This window comes from Pongo abelii, chromosome 1 (genome assembly GCF_028885655.2).
Source record: "Pongo abelii isolate AG06213 chromosome 1, NHGRI_mPonAbe1-v2.0_pri, whole genome shotgun sequence".
In the NCBI taxonomy this organism is placed as follows: domain Eukaryota; kingdom Metazoa; phylum Chordata; class Mammalia; order Primates; family Hominidae; genus Pongo; species Pongo abelii.
In genome coordinates, this window is record NC_071985.2 from 79038105 (window position 1) to 79060858 (window position 22754).

The 22754-nt window shown below is 38.6% G+C and overlaps 1 protein-coding gene across 2 annotated transcripts in view; it reads right to left on the reverse strand.

Annotated features, from left to right (window-relative positions):
• MROH9 (maestro heat like repeat family member 9) overlaps nt 1-22754 on the reverse strand; it is a 117508-nt gene that overhangs the window by 24294 nt on the left and 70460 nt on the right. For both annotated transcript variants that reach the window (XM_024232369.3, XM_063726495.1), the window contains 2 exons: nt 8529-8666; nt 6444-6617 (listed from right to left, as the gene is read on the reverse strand). In XM_024232369.3, coding sequence (XP_024088137.3) covers nt 6444-6617; nt 8529-8666 — 312 coding nt within the window. The remainder of the gene's footprint in view (nt 1-6443; nt 6618-8528; nt 8667-22754) is intronic.

Here is a 22754-nt window from a genome sequence, read left to right on the forward strand (position 1 = left end):
CTTTTTTTTTAACTTTAAGTTCTGGGATACAAGTGCAGAAAGTTTAGGTTTGTTACAAAGGTCTACGTGTGCCATGCTGGTTTGCTGCACCTATCACCCCATCATCTAGATTTTAAGCCCCACATGCATTAGCTATTTCTCCTAATGTTCTCCCTCCCCTTGCCACTCACCCCCCTAAGTGGCCCTGGTGTGTGTTGTTCCCCTCCTTGTGTCCATGTGTTTTCACTGTTCAACTCCCACTTATGAGTGAGAACATGTGGTATTTCATTTTCCGTTCCTGTGTTAGTTTGCTGAGAATGACGGCTTCCAGCTTCATCCATGTCCCTGCAAAGCACATAATCTTCATTCCTTTTTATGGCTGCATAGTAGTCCATTTTCTTTATCCAGTCTAACATTGTTGGGCATTTGGGTTGGTTCCATGACTTTGCTACTGTAAGTAGTGCTGCAATAAACATACATGTGCATGTGTCTTTAAAGCAGAACGATTTATAATCCTTTGGGTATATACCCAGTAATGGGATTGCTGGGTCAGATGGTATTTCTGGTTCTAGATCCTTGAGGAATCACCATACTGTATTCCACAATGGTTGAACTAATTTACATTCCCACAAACAGTGTAAAAGCATTCCTATTTCTCCACAGCCTTGCCAGCATCTATTATTTTTTGACTTTTTAATAATCACCATTCTGACTGGTATGAGATGGTATCTCATTGTGGTTTTGATTTGCATTTCTCTAATCAGTGATGTTGAACTTTTTTTCATATGTTTGTTGGCCATGTAAATGTTTTCTGTTGAGAAGTGTCTGTTCATATGCTTGGCCCACTTTTTGATGGGGTCTTTTTTTTTTTTTTTCTTGTAAATTTAAGTATCTTGTAGATTGTGGATATTAGATCTTTGTCAGATGGGTAGATTGCAAAAATTTTCTCCCATTCTGTAGATTGCCTATTCACCCTGATAATAGTTTCTTTTGCTGTGCAGAAGCTGTTTAATTTAATTAGATCCTATTTGTCAATTTTGCTTTTGTTGCAATTGCTTTTGGTGTTTTTGTAATGAAGTCTTTGCCCATGCGTATGTCCTGAATGCTATTGCCTAGGTTTTCTTCAAGGGTTTTTATGGTTTGGGGTCTTACATTTAAGTCTTTAAACCATGTTGAGTTAAGTTTTGTATAATGTGTAAGGAGAGGTCCAGTTTCAGTTTTCTGCATATGGCTAGCCAGTTTTCTCAGACCATTTATTAAATAGGGAATCTTTTCCCTATCGCTTGCTTTTGGCAGGATTGTTGAAGATCAGATGATTGTAGATGTGTGGTGTTATTTCTGAGATCTCTGTTCTGTTTTGTTGGTCTATATACCTGTTTTGGTACCAGTACCATGTTGTTTTGGATACTGTAGCCTTGTGGTATAGTTTGAAGTCAGGTACCATGATGTCTTCAGCTTTGTTCTTTGTGCTTAGGATTGTCTTGGCTATATGGGCTCTTTTTTGCTTTCATATGGAATTTAAAATAGTTTTTTCTGATTCTATGAAGACTGTCAATGGTAGTTTGATGAGAATAGCACTGAATCTATAAATTACTTGGGCAGTATGGCCATTTTAATGATATTGATTCTTTTCATCCATGAGGATGGAATGTTTTTCCATTTGTTTGTGTCCTCTCTGATTTCCTTGAGCAGTGGTTTGTAGTTCTCCTTGAAGAGGTCCTTCACATCCCTTGTTAGCTGTATTCCTAGGTATTTTATTCTGTTTGTAGCAATTGTGAATGAGTGTTCATTCATGATTTGGCTCTCTGCTTGTCTATTGTTGGTGCATAGAAATGCTTGTGATTTTTGCACATTGATTTTGTATCCTGAGACTTTGTGAAGTTGCTTATCAGCTTAAGGAGTTTTGGGGCTGAGGTGATGGGGTTTCCTAAATATAGAATCATGTCCACAAACAGAGACAATTTGACTTCCTCTCTTCCTATGTGAGTACCCTTTACTTTTTTCCCTTGCCTGATTGCCCTGAACAGAACTTCCAATAGTGTGATGCATAGGAGTGGTGAGAGAGGGCATCCTTGTCTTGTGCTGGTTTTCAAAGGGAGTGCTTCCAGCTTTTGCCCATTCAATATGATATTGGCTGTGTGTTTGTCATAAATAGCTCTTATTATTTTGAAATATGTTCCAACAATACCAGGTTTACTGAGAGTTTTTAACATGAAGGAATGTTGAATTTTATCGAAGGCCTTTTCGGCATCTATTGAGATGATCATGTGGTTTTTGTCATTGGTTCTGTTTATGTGATGGATTACATTTGTTGATTTGTATATGTTGAACCAGGCTTGCATCCCAGGGATGAAGCTGACCTGATCATGGTGGATAAGTTTTTGAATGTGCTGCTGGATTTTTTTGCAAGTATTTTATTGAGGATTTTCACATCAATGTTCATCAGGGATATTGCCCTGAAGTTTCCTTTTTTGTTGTGCCTCTGCCAGGTTTTGGAATCAGAATGATGCTGGACTCCTAAAATGAATGAGGGAGAAGTCCTTCCTTTTCAATTGTTTGGAATAATTTCAGAAGGAATGGTACCAGCTCCTCTTTGTATGTCTAGTAGAATTTGGCTGTGAAATCCTGGTCCTGAGCTGTTTTTTATCAGTAGGCTATTAATTACAGCCACAATTTCAGAACTTGTTATTCGTCTATTCAGGGATTCAACTTCTTCCTGGCTTTGTCTTGGGAGTGTGCATGTGTCGAGGAATTTACTCATTTCTTCTTGATTTTACCGTTTATTTGTGTATAGATGTTTATAGTGTTCTCTGATGGCAGTTTGCAGTGCTGGGGGGTCAGTGGTGATTTCCCCCTTATCATTTTTTATTGTGTCTATTTAATTCTTCATTCTTTTTTTCTATATTAGTCTAGCCTAGTGGTCTATCTATTTTGTTAATTTTTTCAACAAACCAGCTCTTGGATTCATTGATTTTTTGAAGAGTTTTTTGTGTCTTTACTTCCTTCAGTTCTGCTCTGATTTTAGTTATTTCTTGTTTTCTGCTAGCTTTTGAATTTGTTTGTTCTTGCTTCTCTAGCTCTTTTAATTGTGATGTTAGGGTGCCGATTTGAGATATTTCTAGCATTTTTTTTTTTTTTTTTTTTGATGGAGTCTTGTTCTGTCGCCCAAGCTGGAGTGCAGTGGTGTGATCTCGGCTGACTGCAGCCTCCGCCTCCTAGGTTTAAGCAATTCTCTGCCTCAGCCTTCCGAGTAGCTGGGATTACAGGCATGTGCCACCACGGCAGGCTAATTTTTGTATTTTTAGTAGAGACAGGGTTTCACCATCTTGGCCATGCTGGTCTTGGACTCTTGATCTCGTGATCCACCCACCTCAGCCTTCCAAAGTGCTGGGGTTACAGGCATCAGCCACTGCTCCTGGCCGATATTTCTAGCTTTATGACAAGGGCATTTAGTGCCATAAATTTGCCTCTCAACACCGCTGTAGCTGTGTCCCACAGATTCTGGTACACAGTCTCTTTGTTCTTATTGGTTTCAAAAGACTTCTTGATTTCTGCCTTAATTTCATTATTTACCCAGGAGTCATTCAGGAGCAGGTTGTTCAATTTCCATGTAATTATGGGCTTTTGAGTGAGTTTCTTAATCCTGAGTTCTAATGTGATTGCACTGTGTTTTTAGAGACTGTATTATGATTTCAGTTCTTTTGAATTTGCTGAGGAGTGTTTTACCTCCAATTATGTGGTCTATTTTAGAATCAGTGCCATGTGGCACTGAGAAGAATGTATATTCTGTTGATTTGGGTTGGAGAGTTCTGTATATGTCTATTGGGTCCACTTGATCCATAGCTGAGTTTAAGTCCTCAATATCCTGTTAATTTTCTGTCTTGTTGATCTGTCCCCTATTTCTCAGAGATTTTGCTCATTCCTTTTTATTCTTTTTTTCTCTAATATTGTCTGCATGCCTGATTTCAGCAAGATAGTCTTCAAACTCTGATATCGTTTCTTCTGCTTCATCGATTCAGCTATTGATACTTGTGTATGCTTCATAAAGTTCTTGTGCTGTTTTTCCGCTCCATCAGATCATTCATTTTCCTCTCTAAACTGGTTATTCTAGTTAGCAGCTCCTCTAACCTTTTATCTAGCTTCTTAGCTTCTTTGCATTGGGTTAGAACGTGCTCCTTTAGCTCAGAGGAGTTTGTTATTACCCACCTTCTGAAGCCTACTTCTGTCAATTCGTCCATCTCATCCTCCGTCCTGTTCTGCGTCGTTGCTGGAGGAGGTGCTGTGGCCATTTGAAGGAGAAGAGGCACTCTGGCCTTTTGGGCCTTCAGCGTTGTTTTGTTGATTTTTTTCTCATCTTCATGAGTTTGTCTAGTATTGATCTTTGAGGCTGCTGACATTTGAATAGGGTTTTTGTGGGGACTTTTTTTTGTTGGTGCTGTTGTTGTTTTCTGTTCCTTTGTTTCTCTTGCAATGGTCAGGTCCCTCTTCTGTAGGGTTGCCGCAGTTTTCTGGGGGCTCACTTTAGGCCCTATTCATCTGATTTGCTCCCATGTCTGGAGATGTCACTCGAGGAATCTGGAGAACAGCAAAGATGGGTGCCTGCTCCTTCCTCTGGGATCTTGAGGGGCACCAACCTGATGCCTGTGGGATCGCTCCTGTATAGGGTTTCTGATGACCCCTTTTGGAGGGTCTCAACTGGCTGGGTTTTATGGGGAGCAGGACCCACTTAACAAAGCACTTTGGCTGTCCCTTGGTGGAGGGGGTGTGCTTTGCTGGGGGGAAAGCCCACTTGTCTGGTCTGCCCTGCTTCCTCCAAACTAGTAGGAGGAAAGACTATGTCTGCTGGTGTGCAGAGACTGTGGCCACCCCTCCCACTAGGGGTTCAGGCCTAAGGAGATCAGAGTTCTGTCCCTGAGACCCTGGCTGGAGTAGTCAGACTTCCTGCAGGAAGATCCCAGCGAGGAGGGATGGGTCCAGGTCAAGCCTGAAGAGGCACTCGTCAACATTCTGCCATAGCTGATGTGTTAGGCTGTGGGGGATACCACTTGGGATCAAGCCACACAGTCTCACTGGCTCCAGCAGGGAAAAAGCATAGCCTGGAGCTATAGAGATGGCTGCTGCCCTTCCCCCACCCTGGGGGCTTAGTGTGTTAGGTGGCTATCAGTCTGAGTGCCAGCTGTCACCCCTCCCCCAAGGAGTTTAAAGGGCTTAGACAGCAGGCAGCCATAGCTGTTGTGCCAGTCACCCCTCCCCCAGGAGTTCAGCAGTCTTAAACAGATTCTAGCTTAGTGGCTGTTGAGAATCTGTGCAGCTCCATGTTTGGGACCCTAGGTCCTTGTGGCGTGGGCTCACGAGTGGGATTTTCGTGGAAAAAACACGTTTTCTCAGGCTGGATGGCACGCTCACTCACTGCCTCCCTTGGCTGGGGGCGGGGGCTCCCCTGGCCCATGTGGCTCTCAGGTAGGCCTCCACACCACACTGCTCTGCCTTCCTCTCCATGGGTCACGCCCGCTGCCTAGTCAGTTCTGATGACAGAACCTGGATACCTCAGTTGCCAGTGCACGATTTGCATGCTGTTTGGGATTTGCATCTTTGTGATGGGAGCTTCCGGATGCTGCTGCTTCTAGTTGACTGTCTTGGCCCCGCCCCTTTAAGCCACTACTATTATTATTACTGTTCTAATGTGTTTATAAAATTTATTTTTGCCACTACTTTTTTTTTCATAATTTAATAATACTGTGCTTTTCCTCATTGAAATGTAAGTGATTAAAAACTTAGAAGTTTTGGCAAGAGAATTTATTGTGAGATAATTCTCTGGTTTACAAACAATTTATTGTGGAGTTCTTTAAAAATACATAGATTCTCCATGGCATACCAAAGTTTTCATTCAACTTTTCTGAAACACATTTACCAAGTAAAATGAGAATTTTCAGAAGGAACAACTTTCTGATAAAATACTTTTAAATTCAAGTTTTATATGATAATAACAAACATTTATTTGGGGCATGGCAAATATCAAATCTAATTCTTATAATAAACCTAATATTGTTTATGTTACTATTGCTGTTTTATAGATTGGGAGAAAGTAATACACCAAAAGACTAAAGAAATCACTCACTCAGTGTTTCATAGCCAATAAGAGGTGGAAGAGTGATTTGAACCCAGGCAGTCCAGATATAGGGTTAACCAGTATATAGCCACAAAGCTACAATTTCATCCAAGGATAGAGGCTATTCCTTGATTATTATTCTTTTTTTCCCCAGGTTCTCACAGTGTACTTAAAAAAAAAAAAAAAGACCAGTAGTTACCTAACTAATATTTTATCTCTGGAAAAGAAATGGTGGTTTCTTACAAAATGACTATCTTCTATTGACTTATTCAGTGACCTAACATCACTGCCTCAACTTGAGTTTCAGCTGAACCACAAAACATAATGATCTCACATATCTAACTGTGTAACTCACATGATCCATCAGAGGACAGTAGCTGGAACAAATTCTGGTACCCAAAGAGTAGGTCACTTTGTCCAGTTCATTTAAAAGCCTTCTAAGGGTGAGCAAGGCCTGAAGTACAACAGTATCGTCTTTGGAAAGGAAGGCATCCAGGATGGCTATTAATATACTGCTGACATTTTCTATCTACATATAAAAGGAAAAAAATGGTGGGATTTAGGAACTAGCAGGAGACTTGAGCTGACATTTATGTGGATACCTTGAGTCTGGGTGGCACATCATGGTGTGTGGAAGCCGACTCACGAAAATCTCTTGTCAAATTTTCAAAAATGTTGACTTTTTGCTAAGAAAATTAATTATTGAAAATTAAATTATATAAATTTAACATTAAATAGAAACTGATAATAGTAAAAAATTATCACTCCCTAATTCTTTCGCTACATTTTACTGTTATCTATGCTCTTGAGGTTATTCATGGGCATTGTGTCTGATTGGTGAGAATATTAAATAATGATGTGCTATTGTGCATCTTTTCCCAGTTCCATGGTTAGTGATGTCCCTTTGAAACCTTGAAATTAGCCATCAGAGGGATCTTTACACCAGGGAATTGGCCTTATTTTCAGAGACCTGGCTGTCGAATATTTACTAACATACTACTAGCAGAACGACCTCTAAATTAGATGATAGTGACCCATTTGGACACGAGAGCTACTGAGACACTCAGGCAGGTCATGGGAGTCAATGTAGATCAGAACCAAACAGAATAGAAGGCAAGGAAAAACATGAAAAGGAGACACCAGAGAGAAAGAAAGGCAAGGAGAAAAAGACTAAAGGAAATGAATGAATATTATTTTGCCAAAATAATAGCTTTAAGGAGAAAAAAATAGAGCTAAGGACTATGTCAATGCCAGAGGCCATTTGTGTCTTTACCAACAGTATATGAAATCTCAACCCAGATCACTTTCCACTACTTTTCTTTCACTCTCCTAGGAAGCCTTGACAGAATTTTCCTTTCAGTTTTTAATAACATTGGGAAGAGCTCTGGGTAAAGCAATAAATAATTTGCTGCTTACTAAGATAATGTACACTACTGGTAAATCCACCAACTTGTATTATTTATTTAAAGTAAACAGACCATGGCTTATGTCATTCTAAATGCACAACGGGTGTCCACTGATAGCCTTCAGTTCTCAGAGGCTATGCTCAATAGATAAACAAGGATTTATTATTGGATGTATTATAAAAGTAATGATTTATAGAACATTTTCACTGTCAGCATTTTGCAAGATACTTTGGAGTGTAGAATTACAGAAAATGGAACATGCTTAAATTCAGTCGACCTGGAAGGTAAGAAGTATTCACGTGAGTCAGTGGGAAACACTGTAAGATTGTTGTTCTCAACTTTAACTTGAATAACAGTTACCTGGAGGACCTTTAAAACACAGATTGGTGGGCCCACCCCAGAATTTCTGATTCCATAGGTCTGGGGTGGGGCCTCACAATTTGCATTTCTAGCAAGTCTCCAGGTGATGCTGATACTGCTGGTTCAAGAACTGTGCTTTGACACTGGTATAAAATATGAGTGCTCATAATTGATATGGTTCTGAGAGGGATGAGGCTGCTAGAGATGAGAATTTTCAGTGCAGTTTGACTTGGGCTGATCATTGAAAAAGGAGAAAAATGTAAATATGTATAGATAAAGTAGGAACATTATGAGTAGAAGAAAAAGCTTGAGCAAGTGCTCTGAGATAGGAAATTAGTGTGTACACATGAGTGTATGTTGGAGGGGAAATTATGTGTATATGGTTTAGAATGTAAGACAAGTCTAGGGCAATGAGGATAAATACATTCTGAGTGCAATGAATGATTTTTCTGTAAAAAAAAAAAAAAAAAAAAGCGATAAAGCCACTAAATGGAGTTAACACATCCTTTCTATTCAACTCAGTTTCCTAGTTAGTAAAACAGCGGGCTTTGATATGTTTTAGTTATATAGAGACTGAAAAATATCACCGCTTTGTCAGTGAAGATGTTAAGTGACATCAAAATCTCAGATTATGATTTTAATGATGCTGTCAGACACAAATCACATACACATACCTTATTGATAATTGGTGACATGTGGACAATTCTATGAAGGATCAGTCTGCTAACTACAGGATTGGAATCATTGATCCAGTTTGTGAAGAGGACCAAAAATTCTTCTGGTAAAGGGTCCTGGAAGAAGTTATTCAGAAGCTGAAAGAAAATAGTTAATAAGTTTATAAGCAAAGTAGAAGCCAAACTGCATGATTTCTGTCATAAAAATCAAGATATTATAGGTAAAACTAGAATGCAAATCTCACTAAAACATCAAATACATATATTTCAGTGCTCACAGCAGTGGGGAGAGATAGCAATCAGGATAGAAAAATAGATGCTTTGTTTCGTTTTTGTCTGTGTGTGTGTGTGTGTGTGTGTGCGTGTGTATGTATTTTACATTTTCCTCCATTGTTGGAAACTGAGTGACCCAATTTAAATTTCCCCATCATACTGATTGTAGTCAGGTTGTGAGTTTCTTCACAGTGTATGTCTACATATGCTAAGAGGTGATACCCACTACAGGCCAGGCACTGCACTAGTAAATAGAGATACAATGGTGAGCAAAACGGTAGCAACCCACCACCCTGTGGAGCTTCCAGGCAAGCTAGAGAGACTGATACTATATTATGTACTATTCTAATGAGACAGAGTTTCTAATTTTAGTCAGTACTAGGAAAGAAAGCTACCAGATGTCACAACACATCTGCATCTACAGCAGCAGTCCCCAAACTTTTTGGCATCAGGGACCAGTTTTTGGAAGACTTTTTTTTTTCCAGGAATGGCTGGGGAGGGAGGGTGTAAAACTCTTCTACCTCAGATCATCAGGCATTAGTTTAGATTCTCATAAAGAGCCTACAACCTAGATCCCTTGCATACACAGTTCACAGCAAGGTTTGTGCTACTATGAAAATCTAATGCCGCCACTGATCTGACAGGAGGCAGAGCTCAGGTGGTAATGCTTGCATGCTGCTCACTTCCCACTGTGCAACCCTGTTCCAAACAGGCTATAGACCGGTACCAGTATGTGGCCCAGGGAGTTGGGGACCCCTGATCTATGGGACTATTGAATTTACATTGTGTAATGTAGATTCAATTTAGAATGAAGAGTGATATTTAGATTTAGATTTGTGAGTTGGCATTAGCTAGAAGAAGTGTTTAGAGAGGAGACCTTCAAGGATGGTGAACCATGTGCAAAGGCCCTGAGGAATATGAAGCAGGGTGTGTTTGAGCACCTGAAAGATGAGTGAGAGGAGGGGAGAGGGAACAGAAGACTGGACAGCAGGGAGGCTTGAGGGCAAGTATGGAAGGTGGGACAGAACCTGCAGGCCAGTTTGAGGAAGTTTAGTTTTTAAGAGCTAATACCCAGAGTGAAGACATGAGTATCATGAGCCTTCATACATTTAATAACTGACAGTCAAATATGCTGATTAAAATCTCTCAAAAACACAATGATAGTTTTGGCCGGGTGCAGCAGCTCATGCCTGTAAGCCTAGCACTTTGGGAGGCTGAGGTGGGTGGATCATGATGTCAGAAGATCGAGACCATCCTGGATAACATGGTGAAACCCTGTCTCTACTAAAAAATACAAAAAATTAGCAAGACGTGGTGGTGGGCACCTGTAGTCCCAGCTACTTGGGAGGCTGAGGCAGGAGAATGGAGTGAACCTGGGAGGCGGAGCTTGCGGTGAGCCGAGATCAAGCCACTGCACTCTAGCCTGGGTGATGGAGCAAGACTCCATCTCAAAAAAAAAAAAAATGACAGTTTTATAAAATCATGTTTTCCTTGGAAGAATTTAAAATATCCTTAGATCAGGTACACAGAAAGAAAGGGAGTAACAGAGCAAGAGAGCGAGAGTGAGAGAGACAGTGAATGAGAGAGGAGGACAGATCACATCTTCTTTTCAAGCTTTCAGGGAACCTTCACAAAAATTAGATACCGTGTCAAAAAGTATTAATAACTTCTCTAAAGCAAAACAATTAAAAAGCACTTCAAAAATTTGTGATATAATAAAAGAAGAAACCAAAAAGAAAGTTTAAATAAAAAAAAGAAAGTCTATAAAGCACTTGCAAATTTAAGAGAAATTTCCCCTAATTTGTGGATCAAAATCTTAAACCACAGAGGAACTCAAACACTCAATAGGATGACAACAAAATAAAAAACAATAAAAATTATTTGTAACATAGATATTTACACTATAGTTGGAAGTAAATGCATAATTTGACTTTAAATATTTTACTTGAAAAGAAATGCTAACATAAATTATTTATATCCTGAAGTTAAGAGAAACAATATCACAAAAAATAAAACAGTGCTAAAAAAAAGTTAGTGTAAGAACATAATAAAGGCAGAAATCATTGTATTAGGAAACAAAAAAAAACAATAGAATTAATAAGCCTATTACCTTTTGCACAGGAAAAAAATCCTATTAAGATAAACAGATTTTTGATCAATATAATACAAAAAAGAACAAGTAAAATGAGCAGTGAGAAAGAAAGTGTGGAGTAGATCAAAAATTTAAAAAGAACATCTGTGTTAGTAGTTCTTAGGCAAGGATGAGTGCAGGATCTTCTGCGGGCAGCTTTTATACATTACATATGTCTGGGCTTCATCCTAGTAGGTTTTCCAATGGCAGACCCTGGCTTATGTACTTAAAAAATATTTCTTGGTGATTTTAATATGCCCATCTAGTAGAGACCCAGTGATTATGGCAGTCATTTGAAATTCTGAGTGAAATAAATTATTTTCTGGAAAAATATAAATCTCCAAAAGTAAGTCAAGGAAAACTAGATCATTGAAATAGATGAAAAATAATGGGAGACTGGTAATAAACAATGCGTTATTTCCAAACAGGATCAAAGGTAATTCTTTTTGAGTGATAACCACACATAAAAATGTAAAGTCATATTTTCCCTTTGGGATTCCAGTAAGTAATCTGTAGGGTGGTAATTTGGTGCTATGTGAATATTCCATTCTCTAACAACTTTTCACTTAATTGTTTTAACATCTATTGATGATTTTTCTGGATTTAGTTATCACATTAGGGCTTGCAGAAATTGTGATTTGCCACTTCCAGCATTCCTTCTACATTTAGAGGATGGCATCTGTCTCGCTGTCTGTCTCTATTCCTGTTTGTCTCTCTTCTCATTCTCTCATTTTGAGAACCACTAAGGACTCATGAACTAAAAAAAATTCAATGTTACTAAAAATCCTAGAAGAAAACCTGGGCAACACCATTCAGGACGTAGGCATGGGCAAAACTTCATGTCTAAAACACCAAAAGCAATGGTAACAAAAGCCACGATTGACAAACGGGATCTAATTAAACTAAAGAGCTTCTGCACAGCAAAATAAGCTATCATCAGAGTGAAAAGGCAACCTACAGAATGGGAGAAAATTTTTGCAATCTACCCAACTGACAAAGGGCTAACATCTAGAATCTACAAAGAACTTGAACAAATTTACAAAAAAAAAAAAAAAAAAAACCCATGAAAAAGTGGGCAAAGAATACGAACAGAAACTTCTCAAAAGAAGACATTTATGCAGCCAACACACATATGAAAAAATGCTCATCATCACTGGTCATTAGAGAAATGCAAATCAAAACCACAGTGAGATACTATCTCACACCAGTTAGAATAGCGATTATTAAAAAGTCAGGAAACAACAGATGCTGGAGAGGATGTAGAGAAATAGGAACCCTTTTACACTGTTGGTGGGAGTGTAAATTAGTTCAACCATTGTGGAAGACTGTGGCGATTCCCCAAGGATCTAGAACTAGAATTACCATTTGACCCAGCAATCCCATTACTGGGTGTATACCCAAAGGATTATAAGTCATTCTACTCTAAAGACACATGCACACGTATGTTTATTCTAGCACTATTCACAATAGCAAAGGCTTGGAACCAACCCAAATGTCCATCAATAATAGACTGGATAAAGAAAATGGGGCACATATACACCATGGAATACCATAAAAAGGGATGAGTTCATGTCCTTTGCAGGGACTTGGATGAAGCTGGAAACTATCATTCTCAGCAAACTATCACAAGAACAGAAAACCAAACACCACATGTTCTCATAAGTGGGAGTTGAACAATGAGAACACATGGATATAAGGAGGGGGACATCACACACCGGGGCCTTTCAGGGAGTGGGGAGCTAGGGGAAGGATAACATTAGGAGAAATACCTAATGTAGGTGATGGGTTGATGGTGCAGCAAACCACCATGTCACGTGTATACCTATGTAACAAAACTGCACATTCTGCACATGCACCCCAGAGCTTAAAGTAAAATAATTAGGAAAAAAATAATGTTACAATTATTTAGTTACTATTCATTTTGATACTCAAAGTTGGCTAGTAGAAGCCACTACTACTTGTGTCCTTTTGACATGTCCCCATGGGCCTTTAGCCCTTCTTTGGGTTGTGGAAAAATTAGATGTCCCTGACTCATCTATTTTTCTTGCCCTCTGAAACCAGCCATTTATCAAGGAGACATGGTTCCTTTTGGTGAGTAATAGCACTTAGAAGCCATTAGAAATGGATGCTAAAGTACTCCTAGCTGTCAGAATATCATGTCTTCTTGGCTTTTACTCAGAGCTTGGAAATAGTTACTCTTTAAATTGTGAGTTTATACTTATAATGTTGATATTTTTAATTGAAAGCTAACATAAGAGTTTATGTTAACTTTTTGCAGCTTCATGTTTTTATTGCCTTCCTTTTACTTGGAAAATGCTGGCATCTAATAGGATTAATATATTTACTTATTTGCTTTCTGATAAATAATACATACCTTAGTCTTAAAATGATAATATCAATATACAATATCAATAAACCTTATGAGTAAAAGTGAATATTTCTTTATAGATATTTTCATTCTTAGAGTATATCTAAGTCAAAGCACTATGTTCATAAGCTGCATGGAGTAATTTTATTATCTGTGTGGTTATTAATTTGCTATACAAACAAATTCATTTGCATCAGTTTAAATTGGGCTTTTTTCTTCTTCTTGATTTAATTTTATTCTTTCAACATAACTTTATGAGTCCAAACTACACAAGAGGGTACTTTGAGAGTCTCATTTCCATCCCTATCCATTCTACCCTATTACTCCCATGTCCTTTAAAGTAACCAGTTTCTTTAATATCTAGTTTATCTTTTTGTTTTCTCTCCAAAAGGTAAGTACATATTTTAAAATCCTTATATTTTATAATATATAATAAACTATATAGAATTATATATAATACATAAAACATGTATTTAGTGTGTGCATATGTATATATTTCCCAAAGAATAAGTCTACATTTTATATACTTCTATAGTATATAATACATTTCTTTTTCTCTCTTATGCAAAAGGTAGCATCTGTGCTGCTCTGCAGCTTGTTTTATTTTCACTTAACAACATCTCCTGGAAATTACTCTGCATCAGTACAAAGAGATCTTTCTCATTCTTTTTTTAAAAGAGATACGGTCTTGCTATGTTGCCCAAGCTGGAATGCATTGATTATTCACAAGCACACTCACAGCTCACGACAGCCTTAAACTCCTGGCCTCAGGTGATCCTTCTGTCTCAGTATCCTGAGTAGCTGTGACTACAGGTGTGTGGCTTCTCATTCATTTTTATGGCAACATAGTGTTAAAATCTGTGTGGATCGCAGCAGATGATTTTAACTACAGCCTTCTTCCAAAATTTTAAGAAACAGATGATTTCCAAGAATCATAAGTAATTCCATTGTACAGAAAAGTATTTAAAATTACTGAATTGATTTTTACAATTGAATGTAAATCTCATACAAAAATATGAGAGGCAACACATAATAAATAACTGCAGAACAAAATCACCTCTGAACAAGATATAAAAATTCTTAATAAAATTCTAATAAGTCAAGTTCCAACTATATCTAGTTTGTAGAACATTACAATGATAGTTTTAATGTTAGGCTATCTGTGACCATTATATATTATTAATAAGTTACATAAAAAATTATGTTGTTCACTGTCAAAATACAGTAAATAAAATTCAACATTTCAAATACAACTATGAATAGAACAATGGCTAATAACAGTGTATTTCCAATAAAAGTTAACCATCTTAATAGTGAAATAGAAGCATTTCTATGAAAATCCATAATAAAACAAGAATGGAATACTATTCACCATGATTATCCCCCAGAGAAGCAATAATTTTGCAGTCATCCCCAAACAAAAGTACCTTGCTGGGGACTCTTTGGGATTTATGTAGAAGGTTGCAAAAACATGGTGGATTCTAAAATTAAGGAGAGCTATTTTGAGAGTGCAGATCAATGCTTGGATGGTAGGCTTGCTGACTGTGGTCCTGGTTCTAAACCCAGGAATGACCCGGTCTCTCTGCAGACTTGGCTACAGCTACATTTGGTGTTGGTCCTCCCACCAAAACCATCCACCAAGGAAAACAGGGTAACAGGCCTGCTGACCTTGGTTATGGCTTTGTGCCCTGAAACAGCCCTGTAACTCATCTCTATCTCTTCTCAGCAGTGGCCTGAGAGCCGTCCTGCCTGCTGAGGAAGCTGCCAAAAGAAGCCTATATGTGATTTTGCAGGCTGGACTGCTAACTTTGGTCCCACAGCAGATCCTGGAAAGGTCCTGTATCTTGACTCCAGCCCCTTTTAGCTGCAGTTTGGGAGCAGTTCTTCCTGTCTAGTGACCACCTTAGGAACGTGCCTATCCTGCAGACCACGGTCTTGGCTGTAGACACTGAAGCAGCCTTGTGACTGGGTTCTATCCTTGCTAGTCATTGTCTGGAGCCAGTCCTGCCCTGGGACCCACCTACTTACACAGTAGGAGCCCTCTCACAGACCCAAAGGGAGCTACACCAATCTGTGTACTTGGTAGTAGGTCTGTTGTTTCTGGACTCTGTAGTGGACCCTCATTCCAGAGACAACACTACTGACCAAGGTCCTGGAGCTAGGCCAGTTCACCCAGGAACCAGAGAAGAGACACACCTTCTTGAGTCCATGGTAACAGACCAGCCAACCACAAGTCCCAGGAGCACCCAGGTGCCCTAGCTCCAACTCCACCTAACCTACAATTCTGGAGGCATTAGCCCAGGCGTGAAAAGGAAAAGGTGTTTACCTGCCAAAGCCAGTCTGTAAAAGTGGGAAGAGGTGTTTGCATTTTCAAATGCACAGAAACCAATGCAAAGCTATACAGATAATGAAGAATGAGGCACATATGACATTACCAAAGAAGACTTATAAAGCTCCAGTAGTTGACCACAAAAAATGGAGATCTACAAACTGCCTGACAAAGAGGTCAAAATAGTCATCTTAAAGAAGCTCAATGAGATGCAAGAAAACACTGATAGACAACTAAATAAAATTAGAAAAGCAATGCATGAACAGAAAGAGACACTTAATTAAAAAAAACATAAAAAATAACAAAACTGAAATCCTGGAGCTGAAGACTATAATAACAGGCTGAATAATTCAGTTGAGACTTTTGAGAGCAGACTTGATCACACACAAGAAAGAATTAGCAAACTTGAAGACAAGTCATTTGAAATTAGCCAAAAAAAAAAAAAAAAAGAAAAAAAAGAATGAAAGAGAGTAAAGACAGGGATGTAAGGGACACTATTAAATATATGAATCTAGATGTCTATAACCCTCACAAGATGCAGACAGTTTTGAGCCAGAATTTCTTTAAATGTTCTCTCTCCTATAGGAGTTCCAGAAGTTGGGGGAGGAGAGGGCAGAAAGAGGTGTGGGGGAGGGAGGAAGGAGCAGAGAGAAAGATAGAGAGAGAACATCTAGATTCATAAAGCTCAAGACTCTAAGATCAACTCAAAGAAGAATTATCTGAGACACATTATAATCTAATTATTAAAAGTAAAAAAAAGAGATAATCTTGAAAGCAGAAAAGACAAAGAGACTTCTCATATACAAAGAAACTAGCATAAGGCTATCAGCAGATATCTCAACAGAAACCTCACAACTGAAGGAGCAGGATATATTCAAAGTGCTGAAAGAAAAAAAAAACCTGACAACCAAGAATACTATACCTGACAAAGCTGTCCATCAGAATTAAGTAGACATAAAGACAAAAGCTGAGGGAGTTTACAACCATGAGACCTAACTTACAAGAAATGCTAAAGGGAGTTCTTCAATTTGACAAACAAAAGCTGAAGGAGTTTACAACCATGAGACCTAACTTACAAGAAATGCTAAAGGGAGTTCTTCAATTTTAAATAAAAGGACACTGAGTAACAACATTAAAATATGTGAATGTATAAAACTCACTTTGAAAGATAAATATATAGTCAAAATTAGAATATTTTAATATGGGATGGTGGTGTGTAAATCACATTTAACTCTCATATAAAAGTTAAAAGAAAAATGTATTAAAATATAGCTTCAATAATTTGTTAATGAACACACAATATAAAAATATATAAAGGGTGACATCAATAGACTAAAATGGGAGCAGGTAAGGAGAAAAAGTGTAAAGTGCTGCAAGTCCTAGTACTTTAAGTCCTGGACAGACATTCAGACAAGAAACACAAGTCATTCAAATCAGAAAGGAAGAAGTAAAATGTTCTGTCTTTGCAGATGATATGATCTTGTATGTATAGAAAACCCTAATGACTCCATAAAATGCCTGTTGGATGTAATAAACAAATTCAGTAAAGCTGCAGAATACAAAATCAACATACAAAAGTCAGCTGCATTTCTATGCATTAACAATAAACTATATGAAAAAGATTAAGAAAACAATTCTATTTACAATAGCTATAAAAATTAAAATATTTAGGAATATATTTAACCAAGGACGTTAAAGACCTGTACACTGAAAACTATAAAATGCTGATGACGGAAATTGAAGACACACATACATGGAAAGATATCCAGTGTTTATATATTGAAAGAATTAAAATTGTTAAAATGTCTATACTGGCCAGGCATGATGGCTCATGCCTGTAATCCCAGCACTTTAGGAAGCCAAGTTGGGTGGATCACTTGAGCTCAGGAGTTTGAGATCAACCTGGGTAACATGGTGAAACCCAAAACCCATCTCTGCTAAAAATACAAAAATTAGCCAAGCATGGTGGCACACACCTATAGTCCCAGCTACTCTGGAGGCTAAGGCGGAAGAATTGCTTGAGCATGGAGGACACAGGTTGCAGTAAGTCAAGATCATGTGACTGCACTCCAGCCTGGGAAACGGAGCAAGACCTGTCTCAAAAAAATAAAAATGTCTATACCACCCAAAGTGATTTACACATTCAATGTAATCTTCATCAAAATTCCAATGGCTTGTTTTACAGAAATAGAAAAAAAAATAAGGTTTGTGTGAGACCAATAAATATCCCAAATAGTCAAAATAATCTTGAAAAAACAATAAAGTTGGGATATTACACTTCCTGATTTCAAAATATATTACAAAGCTATAGTAGTCAAAACAGTATGGTCCTGGCCTGAAAACAGACATATTGACCCATGGAACAGAACAGAGTCCTCAGAAATAAACCCACTTGGTGACTAGGAGGGATCATGGCAGATGGGAAGCAGGACTAGATTGCAGCTCCAGACAGAGAAGCATGCAGAGGCTGCATTGTGAATTTTAGCTCCAGATTGATTGCAAGGACAAACCAGCAATCCTGAGAGGACCCACAGACCCTCTGAAGGAAGTGGACGCTCCTGCAGGACCCGGAAGATACCCCCAAATACTGTGAGTGCCCCAACCGTGGAAGTGAGAAAGGGAGACCCTCCTCTCCCAAACACACAACCTGACTGGAGAAGCTGAAGGTCTGTTTGCCAGAGAAGTTTCTGACTTTACCTGGAGCTGAGTCAAGTCAGAGAGCTGAGCCAAGTGAAATATAGGGGTAGGGGAAGCAGCAGAAAGGCCCTGGGAGTTCACTGGGTCCCCAAGCAGCCCATTCCTGCTTGGCACCACAGGGATCCATCAGGAGGGTGGCCAGAGGAGCAGGGAGTAAAACTATGCAGGGAGAAGGAATTCTCAAGCTGAACTTTATAACAATTTGAATGGAGCAAGAAGCCTTCTGGCCAGAACTCGGGGGAGGGCATGAATGTGGCTTGCAGACTTAGACTTCACAGGCAGGGGAAGAACTAAAGCCTTTTTCTTTTGCAGCTGGGAGGTGAAAAGCCTTGGGCAAGTTTTCAAGCCTACCTTGCCCTCTGCTTGGAAACAGACTCAGGGCTGTTGCAGGGGGCAGGGTGGGAGTGAGACTGCCCTCTTTGGTTTGCGTGGAAGCTGGGTGAAGCTCGTGACTGCCGCTTTCCCCAACTTCCCTGACAACCTGCATGACTCAGCAGAGGCAGCCATAATCCTCCTAGGTACACAACTCCAGTGACTTGGGACTCTCATCCCCATCCCCTACAGCAGCCATGGCAAGACCCACCCAAGGGGAGTCTGAGCTCAGACACACCTAGCCCCACCCCCACCTGATGATCCTTCCCTACCCACCCTGATAGCAGAAGATAAATGACATATAATCTTGGGAGTTCTAGGGTCCTACGCACCACTGGTCCCTCTCCACACTACTACAGCTGATGCTTTCTGGAAAGCGCCATCTCCTGCCAGGAGGCCAACCAGCACAAAAATAGAGCATTAAACCACCAAAGCTAAGGATCCTCACAGAGTCCACTGCACCCTAGACCACCTCCACTGGAATAGGCACTGTTATCCACTTCTGAGAGACCCATAAATGGTTCACATCACAGGACTCTGTGCAGACAACCCCCAGTACCAGCCCAGAGGCTGGTAGACTCACGGGGTGGCTAGACCCAGAAAAGAGACAACAATCACTGCAGTTTGAATCACAGCAAGCCACACCCACAGGAAAAGAGGAAGAGTACTACATCAAGGGAACGCCCTGTGGGACAAAAAAATTTGAACAACAGCCTTCATCCCTAGACCTTCCCTCTGACAGAGCCTACCCAAATGAGAAGGAACCAGAAAACCAAACCTGGTAATATGACAAAACAAGGTTCATCGACATCCCTCAAAAATCATACTAGTTCACCAGCAATGGTTCCAAACCAAGAAGAAATCCCTGATTTTCCTGAAAACAATTCAGGAGGTTAGTTATTAAGCTAATCAGGGAGGGACGAGAGAAAGGCAAAGCCCAATGCAAGGAAATCCAAAAAATGATACAAGAAGTGAAGAGAAAAATATTCAAGGAAATAGATAGCTTAAAGAAAAAACAATAAAAAGTTCAGGAAATTTTGGAGACAAATGCAAAATGCTCTGGAAAATCTCAGCAATAGAATGAACAAGTAGAAGAAAGACATTCAGAGCTCAAAGACAAGGTCTTCGAATTAACCGAATCCAACAAAGACAAAAAGAGTAAGAAAATATGAACAAAGCCACCAAGAAGTCTGGGATTATGTTAAACAACTAAACCTAAGAATAATTGGTATTCCTGAGGAAGAATACAATTCTAAAAGCTCAGAAAATACATTCAGGGGAATAATCGAGGAAAACTTCCCCAGCCTTGCTAGAGATCTAGACATGCAGATACAAGAAGCTCAAAGAACAGCTGGGAAATTCATCGCAAAAAGATCTTCACCTAAGCACATTGTCATCAGGTTACCCAAAGTTAAGATGAAGGAAAGAATCTTAAGAGCTGTTAGACAGAAGCACCAGGTATCCTAACAAGAAAAACATATCATATTAACAGAAGACTTCTCAGCATAAACCCTACAATCTAGAAGGGATTGCAGCCCTATCTTCAGCCTCTTCAAATAAAATTATCTGCCAAGAAGTTTGTAATCAGTGAAACGAAGCATCATATACGAAGGAAAGATACAGTTGTTTTCAGACAAACAAATGCTGAGAGAATTTGCCATTACCAAGCTACCACTACAAGAACTGCTAAAAGGAGCTCTAAACCTTGAAACAAATCCTGGAAACATATGAAAACAGAACCTCTTTAAAGCATAAATCACACAGGACCTATAAAACAAAAATACAAGTTAAAAAGCAAAAACAAAAAACAAAATACACAGGCAGAAAAGAGCATGATGAATGCAACAGTACCTCACATTTCAATACTAAGATTTAATGTAAATGGCCTAAACACTCCACTTAAAACATACCGAACTGCAGAATGGATAAGAACTCACCAACCAACTATCTGCTGCCTTCAAGAGACTGACCTAACACATAAGGACTCACATAAACTTAAAGTAAAGGCATGGAAAAAGGGATTTCATGCAAATGAACACTGCAAGTGAGCAAGAGTAGCTATTATACCAGACAAAATAAACTTTAAAGCAACAGTGGTTAAAAGAGACAAAAAGGGACATTATATGATGGTAAAAGGCCTTGTCCAACAGGAAAATATCACAATCCTAAACATATTTGCACCTAATACTACAGCTCCCAAATTTATAAAACAATTACTAATAGACCTAAAAAATGAGATAGACAGCAACACAATAATAGTGGGGGACTTCATACTCCACTGGCAGCACTAAACAAGTCATCAAGACAGAAAGTCAACAAAGAAACAATGGATTTAAACTCTACCTTGGAACAAATGGACTTAACAGATATATACAGAGCATTTCATCCAACAACCACAGAATACACATTCTATTCAACAGTGGAACTTTTTCCAAGATAGAATATACGATAGGCCAAAAAATGAGCCTCAATAAATTTAAGAAAATTGAAATTATATCAAGCACTCTCTCAGACCACAGTGAAATAAAACTGGAAATAACTCTAAAAGAAACCTTCAAAACCACGCAAATACATTGAAATTAAATCTTGCTCCTGAATGAGCATTGGGTCAAAAACGAAATCAAGATGGAAATTTAAAAAAGTTTTCGCACTGAATTACAATAATGACACAATGTATCAAAACCTCTGGGATACAGCTAAGACGGTGCTAAGAGAAAAGTTCATAGCCCTAAATGCCTATGTCAAAAAGTCTGAAAGAGCACAAATCGACAACCTAAGGTCACACCTCAAGGAACTAGAGAAACAAGAACAAGCCAAACTCAAACCAAGCTGAAGAAAGAAAATAACCAAGATCACAGCAGAACTGAATGAAATTGAAACAAACAAAAAAATAAAAAAGGTAAATGAAACAAAAAACTGGTTCTTTGTAAAGATAAATAAAATCGATAGACCATTAGAAAGATTAACCAAGAAAAGAAGACAGAAAATCCAAATAACCTCACTAAGAAATGAAACAGAAGATATTACAACTGACACCCTTGAAATACAAAAGATCCTTCAAGGCTACTATGAACACCTTTATGCACATAAACTAGAAAATCTAGAAAAGATGGATGAATTCCTGGAAAAATGCAACCCTTCTAGCTTAAATCAGGAAGAATTAGATATTCTGAACAGACCAATAGCAAGCAGAGAGATTGAAACGGTAATTAAAAAATTAACAACAAAAAGTCCAGGACCAGATGGATTCACAGCAGAATTCTACCAGACATTCAAAAAAGAATTGGTACCAATCCTTTTGACACTATTCCACAAGATTGAGAAAGAAGGAACCCTCCCTAATTCATTCTATGAAGTCAGCATCACCCTAATACTAAAACCAGGTAAGGACACAACCAAAAAAGAAAACTACAGACCAATATCCTTGATGAGCATAGATGATAAAATCCTTAACAAAATACTAGCTAAATGAATTCAACAACAAATCAGAAAGATAATCCACCATGATCAAGTGGGTTTCATACCATGTATGCAGGGATGGTTCAACATGTGCAAGTCAATAAATGTGATAAACCACAGAAACATAGCTAAAAACAAAAATCACATGATCATCTCAATAGATGCAGAAAAAGCATTCGACAAAGTCCAGCATCCTTTATGATTAAAACCCTCAGCAAAATCGGCATACAAGGGACATAGCTTAATGTAATGAAAGCCATCTATGAAAAACCCACAGCCAACATAATACTGAATAGGGAAAAGTGGAAAGCATTCCCTCTGAGAACTGGAAACTAAAAATTCTAAAAGATAACATTGGAAAAAAAACTTCTAGACATTGGCTTAGACAAGGATTTCATGACCAAGAACCCAAAAGCAAATGCAACAAAAACAAAAATAAATAGCTGAGACCTAATTAAACTAAAGATCTTTTGCATGACAAAAGGAATAGTCAGCAGAGTAAACAGACAACCCACAGAGTGGGAGAAAATCTTCACAATCTATACATCTGACAAAAGACTAATATCCAGGGTGTACAATAAACTCAAATCAGTAAGA